At 45.1% G+C, this 10,000-nt stretch overlaps 1 protein-coding gene across 1 annotated transcript in view; it reads left to right on the top strand.

The window, feature by feature from the left end:
- usp34 (ubiquitin specific peptidase 34) overlaps nucleotides 1–10,000 on the top strand; it is a 65,875-nt gene that overhangs the window by 22,524 nt on the left and 33,351 nt on the right. Inside the window, exons 15-26 of the mRNA XM_080842902.1 lie at nucleotides 1–26; nucleotides 1,973–2,187; nucleotides 3,669–3,784; nucleotides 4,445–4,572; nucleotides 6,381–6,470; nucleotides 7,083–7,178; nucleotides 7,365–7,447; nucleotides 7,917–8,071; nucleotides 8,395–8,508; nucleotides 8,737–8,836; nucleotides 9,152–9,311; nucleotides 9,617–9,743. The exon at nucleotides 1–26 is cut by the window's left edge and continues 216 nt beyond it. Coding sequence (XP_080699028.1) covers nucleotides 1–26; nucleotides 1,973–2,187; nucleotides 3,669–3,784; nucleotides 4,445–4,572; nucleotides 6,381–6,470; nucleotides 7,083–7,178; nucleotides 7,365–7,447; nucleotides 7,917–8,071; nucleotides 8,395–8,508; nucleotides 8,737–8,836; nucleotides 9,152–9,311; nucleotides 9,617–9,743 — 1,410 coding nt within the window. The remainder of the gene's footprint in view (nucleotides 27–1,972; nucleotides 2,188–3,668; nucleotides 3,785–4,444; nucleotides 4,573–6,380; nucleotides 6,471–7,082; nucleotides 7,179–7,364; nucleotides 7,448–7,916; nucleotides 8,072–8,394; nucleotides 8,509–8,736; nucleotides 8,837–9,151; nucleotides 9,312–9,616; nucleotides 9,744–10,000) is intronic.

Here is a 10,000-nt window from a genome sequence, read left to right on the forward strand (position 1 = left end):
CACCACCACCACAACCACCATGACGGGTGAGGCGGCAGCTCCTGATCTTTTAGAGCTTTTTATGTCTTGATCAGAACGACCACGCTACGCTGCCCTAGTAGACGAAACCTACTTAACCGACCACACGAGACCAACCCACACAAGATCAACCCACACTAGGGGCCGACCCACACAGTAGAGAGACCTACCCACACTAGATCAACCCACACTAGAGACCGACCCTCACAGTAGAGAGACCTACCCACACTAGACCGCCCGCACTAGAGAGACCGACCCTCACTAAAGACCAGACTACACTGACAGGGTTTTTCCTGGGTCAAATTGGGTCTTCGGTGCTCCCCCCCACCATTTCAGAAATACTGGTGGCTATGGTAAAGTGCTGATGTGTGTAAACCAAGGAGGACTCAATTGCAGAAAAATATTATTTTTTTAAATTTTATTTTAAAGTCGGGTACAGAGGTCACAACCAGCCTGTGAACATTTCACCCTCCGCCTTTTGGTGCCCTGGTAAATTTTAGGCTACATATATTTTTAATATTCCTACTCGAATTTATTATAGCCTATTAACGAAGTTCAAAGTCAAAGCTATAGGCTAGTGAAAAGGCAGGGTGTAGCCTAAAAGTGTGTTGGCTACAAACACTCATTAAAAACCGATGCTAATTATCTGGGAAATAGTCTCTAACTGCAGTCAATTTGTCATTGCTTGTGTCAAACCATTGTGAATTTGTCGTCACATTAAAACAGGAGACGACTTACTCCTTGTAGAAGACTGATGCTCGGAGCTCCAGTGGTTTCCTCAGGTTAACAAAGCTTTTAGAAGATCACTCGGGCGCAATTCCAGGATGCTTTATTTTCATTGGTTGCTGGCTTAAATCTTACCCAGATACAAAATATACGGTTTTTCTGATTGGCTATTGTGTAGCCCATTTCTTTTTTTTTGATTGGCTCATAAGTGGCACCTCACGGCAGAACTACAGGGGATTCGGGGAGACGTGCTAATTCCTCCATGGTGAGGGCAGCGCAGCCAGGTCATGTTTGCGCTGCGGAAAATTAAATAGCCTAGAGTTTTTTTTCAGCGTGAGAAATACGATGTGTGGCGGGATTGCGTGATTAAAGACCTAAATGATGACTGTTACGCTCAATGCGTGACACTTCAGAGCCCTGAATTATCTTCGAGATGCAACACTAATCTCCTCAGAACAAGCTGAGCGTTCATTGATAAACGAATGCGGTTGTCTGCCTCTCCCGAGGTCCCGCGGTCTACTGTTTCGTTCAAACGGATAGACAAATCAATTAGGTCCCCAACATAGCAGATATTTTTTTATTAAATTTAAAGCCATGAATAGCGAAAATGGAATGTTATGCTCAAAATCACCGCAGACTGACAGTCAGGATGCACACGCAGATTGAGTGATTGGCAGCTTGCCGCTCTGTCAATTCGCGCAACTCACAGTTGCGTATTAATCAGCCAAGAAGAAAACACACTTATCAACTTGTTTACTGATCAAAACAGAACGATGATTCGGCTGTAGGACTCTTGAAACATACTATTGAGAACATATTCCCTGACAGGCATTGCATGCGTGACGCATAGATGACAGTTTTTTTTTTTTCATCGTGCAACACTTTTTTTTGCCTTATAGGCGCTCGGGATTTTTCATTGGCGCTCGGCAAAACGGCTTAGGCGCGCGCCTACATTTTCTCTATGCAGGAAAAACCCTGCACTGAACCGACCACACTAGACTGACCACACTAGACTGACCACACCTAGAGACTGACCACACTAGACTGACCACACTAGACTGACCCACACCTAGAGACTGACCACACTAGACTGACCACACTAGACTGACCCACACCTAGAGACTGACCACACTAGATGAACCACACCAGGCAACGTAGCCATTAGCCGCCCGTCTAATAACACGTCTCTTAATAGGCCCAGTTTAACCTCTGACCCCTCTCTGTGCAGTCATGTGATGGAGGACATGCTGAGCGCGGACGACGTGAGCTGCAGCAGCTCGCAGGTGAGCGCCAAGTCGGAGAAGAACATGGCGGACTTTGACGGGGAGGAGTCGGGCTGCGAGGAGGAGCTGGTGCAGATCAACTCGCACGCAGAGCTCAGCTCACACCTGCAGCAGCACCTGCCCAACCTGGCCTCCATCTACCATGAGCACCTGGTGCAAGGTACACACACACACACACACACACACACACACACACACACACACACACACACACACACAAATGTTGGTGCAAGGTACACACATATATATTTTACATTTAGTCATTTAGCAGAAGCTTTTATCCAAAGCGACGTACAAAGGAGAAGACTACGAGTGATAGAGACCTAGTGTAACAATAATTACCACTTTACATAAGGAATCAAAAGTGCAGGAATGTAACTACACTTACTGTAAGTGCAAGTTAAGTACTAGTTAGAGGAGATGGCATTAGAGGAAAGATAAGGAGAGGTAGAGGAAGGATGAGGAAGGGAGCGGAAGTTCAAGGTACACACACACACACACACACACACACACACACACACACACAAATGTTTGCTGGTATATGTCCATACACATACACACATCTGTGTCTGCATATACACATGTATCGTGCTTCCATGGGCAAAACTTTCAGTCTCCAGGACTGAGAAAATATGTTAAATATGTCCTCTTTAAATGAACCCTGTCAATAGATCTGTCTCTTATGTCCTATATATTTTCAATCTATTTTTTTGTTTGCTAAGGAAAAGATAAGTGTGTGACCTTCCTTCCCAATTGTACACTCGGTTATGCCTGGGGTTAGCGTTTCTCTAACTATGTGCTGGGACGCGCCAAGGAAACTGCCTGTCAGCAGAGCCTTTCCACCACTGGGGTCAAATTCTGCTCATTGCTTCTGTCACTCTCCGGATAATTTGTGGTACAATTGAATGGTCTCATGGAACCGCTGACAGGCAGGAAAAGAAAACCCAATAAACAGAAGTTTAGCGATCGAGGAATATACTTGCTAATGAGGTGTCCTCAAACTTGGAGCCACCACAGAAACAGAGACCACTCCAGCTGCAGAGAAAACTTGTTAGTAGGCGAAGCAAAGCTGGTTAATAATTAGAACGAAGTTGGTTTCGTTCGCTTGTCCATCCAAAGAAAAAAACTAAAACAAACAAAACTGCTGTTACACGCCATTTTAAAGGGTGAAATATGTTGGCAAGGGATAGAGTAGTGTAGATGGGTACTACGCAAAGGCTGGAGTTGTTTTCAGACATTGTATTTCTTCATCATAGAATTCATATGTCCGTGCCATGGTCTATACAATGTCTATACCAGGGTTACGCGTTTTTCAGTTCCCACATAGAGACACTTACATTTTAAAGGTTCAAATCTATTGGCATGGGATCGAGTAGTACAGAGTTTGGAGTTTTCGGAATACAATCATTGCACAGGTGGAGTTTAAACACGGCAAAAAATTATCTTGACAAAAAAAAAAACACGGCAAAGCTTTTACTTCAAAATCTGTTATTTTCCACTCCAGACAGACTGCAGTGCCGAGCAGTCTGACTCTGGTTTTAGTCTGGCGCTTGAGAGAAAGTGTTGAGGATGTGTGCCGCTTGAGAGAAAGCTTTAAGGATGTGTGCTGCTCTAACGCCTCCGGCGTGGTTTGTCCCTCAGGCCCCTCTGTACACAAGCACCAGTACTCCAGCCACGCCGTCACCGACATCAACCTGGACAACGTGTGCAAGAAGGGCAACACTCTGCTGTGGGACCTGGTGCAGGACGAAGATGCGGTAAATACACACACGGAGACACACACAATTATTTCCAAAACACTGACGACACACACACACAATTAAATCAGACACACAGAAGACACAGACACACACACACACACACACACACACAATGAAATCAAAAACATAGAAGACACACACACACACACACACACACACACACACACACACACACACACAATTAAATCAAAAACACAGGCACACAATTAAATCAAAAACACAGAACACACACACATCAAATTAAATCTAAAACACAGAACACACACACACACACACACACATCAAATTAAATCTAAAACACTGAACACACACACACACACACACACACACACACACACACACATCAAATTAAATAGAACACAGAGGTGTCCACACACAATATAGGACAATTATATTCTAGTGTGTCACACCAGGAGAGTGTGAATGTGCATTTGTTTGCTGTTATCACGCACACACACACACACACACACAAACACACTTGGATAGTGTGAAGGCTTTACTGCGCATTTTCACCCTCAAGGCAAGATGAAAAACTTTCTCTCTCTAGCCCTCATTTTGCAGAGAAAAACAGGTTTTGAAAAAAAATTAAAATATAACAGAGAACCAGACACAGCCAACCCTCTGACGTAGTGTTCCGTTGTTTCCATGGCAACCCAGATCCACCTATCGGAGGGCCTGATCGGCGAGGCAGAGAAGCTGCTGTGCTCACTGGTGTGCTGGTTCACCGACCGACAGATACGAATGCGCTTCATCGAGGGCTGCCTGGAGAACCTCGCCAACCACCGGTGAGTCAACGGCACACGCGTGGCACAGCCATCCCATAATGCCACGCCCCGGCTACGTGTGTTAAACAATTCTCAAATTGCCCTTGTGCCTGCTTGTGCGTGCGTGCGTGCGTGCGTGCGTGCGTGCGTGCGTGCGTGCGTGCGTGCGTGCGTGCGAGGGAGAGAATTTCAATGTCTGCTGGAGAGTTTGCATCACATTTGCATGGCATTAAGTTACCAGACAGCATCACCTGAAGCTATTTGCAATAGAGCAATGGTTCATACTAAAGCAGTGCATCAGCTCCCAAAGGGATTCACTCTATATAACCCCTGTTGCCGCTGGCCAATGCAAGCACAATATAAAGCTACCTGTAAGACAATAAACAGCCTTCTCACTATATTCATAACGTTTCCGAAACATTTTGTTCAACCATAAGGCCATTGTTGAAGCGGTTGAACACAGTTGTGAGCTGCCATTGAATCTCAAGTAATCGAAACGACTCTTTTCATAACGAAACAAAGACCATCTATTATCTATTCATTTTACCAGAAAGCCACACAACTCGGGGTGAGTCATAGACGATTAGCCATCCCATAATATGCGCCGGGCCATCACGCCATCTCTGGATCACTCTCAGATCTCCCTCTTATTATTCCCACGCACTTGAGTTGGAGCCAGGTGGTATGAGTCATCTCACATCTCCCCTAGCAACAACATTGTTATCCCATAATATCGGATTTTTACTTTCTGTCGGGAGTTTAGCTGGAATTACATCCTCCAAGGTGTCAGGACAGACATGAATGCACAGGAATCTTCAGTCAAGGTCGACTGTGTTGTACTCTGATGCTATCAACACCCATCCCTCCCCACAATACAAACACACACACACACCCACACACACACACACACACACACACACACACGCCTCCGGTCCGTTGACTATGTACACCCAGATATAAGCACATAAGACTCACCACTAGAAAACACCCATTATGCATTCCAAAATATCTTCACCCCTATCTTGCCACTGAGAGTTCCGACTTTACATTTCCTGAAGGTTTTAAAAATGACCTTCATACCCACTAATGAATCTGCCATAATATATTCACCCCCATCTTGCAACTAAAAGTTCCTGACTTGAATATTCTTGCCAGTTTTATCATGGCCTTCATACTTGCCCTCCTTTAATCTGTTACACATAAAAGGTTCATGTGCTTTAACATGTCTATCGGCAATGAGCCAGAAGCGCTGGTTCCACCCGGTTCCACCCTTTTGGGTAGACTTTAATCTTACGTAGTGTCAGTGGTTATTATGGGATTTTATAAAGGGTAGAGTTCTAGGTGTTTCTGAGCTTATTATGATGAGTCAGCGTTTATCGTTGGCTCTTTATAAAGGGCAGGGTTTAGGTCTCTCCAGGTCTGAATTGCTGAGTCATTATTTAGCATGTGCTGCACAAAGTGGAGTGTTCAGTGTCTCTGTCTGTGCTGATGCAGAAACTATGACTATTTCACACCAAAGTTCACAATCCACCATCATTTCTCACTGTTATAACAAAAACGTAAAAAAAACTTGTTATGAAAGACCTCTTTTCTGGTTTCTAACGTTCTTTGGCCCGTAGCACACAGTGGGAAAAGCTGGTTCAGGTTGGGCCAGTAGGGCGCTTCAGCTATGAATGGAAACTTGCACATAAGTGAAGATGTTGCCATGTTACACAAAGTCTATTGACTGGTTCCGTATTTTAGTTTAAAATGTGATTTCTTAGGGGGAGGAAAAAAACTCTGAGTTGACTGTTTGTGTTTTGTCTCTGCTCTCTTCTCTGCTCTCTCAGGTCTGTCGTGGTGTCCTTGCGTCTGCTCCCCAAACTGTTTGGGACTTTCCAGCAGTTTGGCTCCAGTTACGACACCCACTGGATCACCATGTGAGTTCCGACGACCACTAGAGTATCCGTATGAGTCCTATCAAGTGTCCACATTCTTGCATGGTTTAAATGTTTTTTTTTTTTTTTTTTTTTTTTTATACTTTGTGATTTAACAAACAGCACTTCACTGCTTGTACTTAGTTAACCCACTGCACACACCTGTCGGACTACTGTACAGCTAACTGCCTCAGACACACTTTGCTATTAAAGATGGTGTAGGTTCAGGGAATTGGACTTGGTGTGTTTCATAATAACACTGTTATAACAATAGTAATAACAGTAGTAATAACAAGAGCAATAACAGTAGTTATAGCATGGTAATAATATGGTTATAACAGGGTAATACAGGAAAAGTCATATTTGGTCCAATGACCTTCAAGGTAGTGAAGTTCAGTGTGCCTATTGAATCAGTCGTTATTATCTAATTAATCAGCTGAATATCATGGACATTATTTTCCTGCCTGTGACTGTACTGTAGTAATAGCAGTGGTAATAATCCCGTAATAACCTTTTACCCTTAAGATCAGTGTGGGGGTAGCGGTGGGTGGTGGTGGTGATGAACACATGAATAAAGTGTGTGTGTGTGTGTGTGTGTGTGTGTGTGTGTGACAGGTGGGCAGAGAAGGAGCTGCACATGATGAAGCTGTTCTTTGAGAACCTGCTGCACTACATACAGGAAGTGAGGGAAAAGCGCCACAAGTTCGCTCTGTGAGTACCGCTCTCCTCTGCTCTAATACCTCTAAAACCACTCTCATAACTGGTATGGGTGTTTTAAGGGTTGAGAGTTCCACTATGTAGTGTATCCTGTTGTGGTTTGGTTTGGGGTTCTTCCTGTTTGACATCTATTTTTGTATCTTTCCCTCCGCCTCTTCCTGTTCCCGTGCGCTGCTGCAGGTACAGTCACAGTTCCGAGGTGCAGGTCCGTCTGCAGTTCCTCACCTGTGTCTTCTCCACGCTGGGCTCCCCGGACCACTTCAGTAAGTTAGTGCACAGACAGCCACACTGATCAGTGTCCTCGCTCATGACTGCATGCGAGTGAACCTCACTCTCCTCATGAGGGGTGAAAGTGCCCATCATTTATTCATTCAGGATGCTGCGTGACTTTTTTTTTGTCTGTTTGTTTTGTTTGTGCTGTGCATCTATTAGTGAATTGCAGTTTAATTCATTAATGATGTATTTATTTTAAATTAATCAATTGTTTGCTAATTTATTTATTTATTTAAAATAGTCTTATAATAATCTTTTTGAAGCAAAACAGTCAAGTGTGTTGAGTTTGCTACACTTGATTAGTCTTGTGGAACCCCATATGTTAACATGGAGAGCGAGCAAGCAAGCAAGCAAACAAACAAACAAACAAACAGACAAACAAGGCCATTGCATGTCACAACTGAACATCTCCTCTGGCGTAAGGCTATGTGTGTCCCTTCTCTCCCCCCGTCCCTGCAGGGCTGAGCCTGGAGCAGGTGGACATCCTGTGGCACTGTCTGGTGGAGGACTCAGAGTGCTACGACGACGCCCTCCACTGGTTCCTCAACCAGGTGCGCAGCAAAGACCAGCACGCCATGGGCATGGAGACCTACAAGCACCTCTTCCTGGAGAAGGTAACTGCACCAGCAGCTGAAGGCTTAAGATTATATATAAGACATATTCTTTATGAGCTTATATGGTTTTCTTAAAATGTTTAGGTTCAGTTATACTTATCGAAGTTATGTTTTAGTGTAATATGGCATAGTGTTTGCGATGACTGAATTGTCCTCTCCTTTGCAGCTGTTACTCATTCAGTCGATTGTATTTCCATTTTCTTCTCTCTCTATCCCTCCATTCTCGCTCTTTCTCTCTCTATCTCTCTCTTTCTTTCTTTCTTTCTTTCTTTCTTTCTTTCTTTCCTTCTTTTTTTCTTTCTTTTTCTCTCTCTGATGTGTAGATGCCCAAGCTGAAGCCCGAGACCATCAGTATGACTGGACTGAACCTGTTTCAGCACCTGTGTAATCTGGCCCGCCTGGCCACCAGCGCCTACGACAGTGGCCCCAACTGTGAGGTGAGGGAGCGCAACACACACACACCTGAGCCTGGAGCACACACACACACACACACACCTGCTGTCAGGACAGATGATGCCCTGTGTGGTGGTCTGTAGCTGGCTTTTTTTCTGTTGCTTTGTCTTTCATTTTCTCTGTCTCTCTCCCTCTCTCTCTCCCCCTCCATTCCTCTCTCTCCCTCCATCCCTCTCTCTAACCTGTGCTGTGTGGTCCTCTGTGTGTTCCAGTTGTGTGGTATGGACCAGCTTTGGGGCATCGCTCTCAGAGCCCAGTCTGCAGACATCAGCCGGGCTGCCATCCAGTACATCAACTCCTACTACATCAACGGTCTGTACACCTCATCATCCACTCCCTCCACACAGCCTCATCGCTGATACTGTGACTGTAAATTACAACTGTAACTGTTAGCTACAAATGTACTCCTCAACTGTCAATTATAAAAGTGGTGTGCTGTTTTTTTTTATTATTATTCTGTAAGTGTGTTCTGTATGTTTGTTCATAGAAATTTCGACATGTGTTTTAATTTGAGGTAGCAAAGTGTTAAATATGTGTCTAAGGCGGCAGTGGTTTTAATATAGCTGTGTGTGTGTGTGTGTGTGTGTGTGTGTGTGTGTGTGTGTGTCTCTGTGTGTGTCGCTGCAGGTAAGGCAGGGCTTGAGAAGGAGCAGGAGTTCATCAGTAAGTGTATGGAGTCTCTCCTCATGGCCTCGGCCAACCTGGAGAAGGACGCCCTGCCCAGCCTCACCGTCATCGAGAGGGGGCTGCTCATGCTCAAGACTCACCTGGAGGCCTTCAGACGCAGGTATGACACACGCAAAGAACGCACACGCTAAGGTGTAAACACACACACACACACGTAGACAGATGCACACACACACTAAGTTGTATTGGCATGCACATACAGACAGGCGCACCTGCTCACAGACTAGGACAAAAGAAAGAAGTAAAGAAAACATCCAATGGAGGCCGTTCAGATCCAGGTACACACAAGTTTGTAATGTTTTCTCTTTCGATCGTTCTCTCTCTCCCTTCTCTCTTGCCTCCCTCCCCTTTCCTTTCCTCTCCTCTCCTCTCTCTCTCCTCTCATCCCCCTCTCCTCTCCTGCAGGTTTGCGTACCATCTGAGGCAGTGGCAGATCGAGGGCACGGGCATCAGCAGCCACCTGAAGGCCCTGAGTGAGAAGCAGTGCCTGCCACTCCGCATCGTGTGCCAGCCTGCCGGACTACCCGACAAGGTATGCCAACGGCCTCACCTTCGCCTCCTTGCTCCTCTTCATCCTCACTTTTTTACCAATCCTTGGTCCTGCTGACGCCTCTGGGATGATGGGCTGGGTGTGTCCGAGAGCACAGGCTCATTGCTGACCTACTTGGCTGTGGGGTGCATTAGCTAAATGGAGCATTAGCGTGGCACTGCTCAGTGTGTATATAATATGGAGGTAGTAATAAGTAATTAAGTTAAGTGCATAAATAATATTTTAGTGTAGTGTATATA

Source organism: Sprattus sprattus (assembly GCF_963457725.1).
Source record: "Sprattus sprattus genome assembly, chromosome: 1".
NCBI classification, from domain to species: Eukaryota; Metazoa; Chordata; class Actinopteri; order Clupeiformes; family Clupeidae; genus Sprattus; species Sprattus sprattus.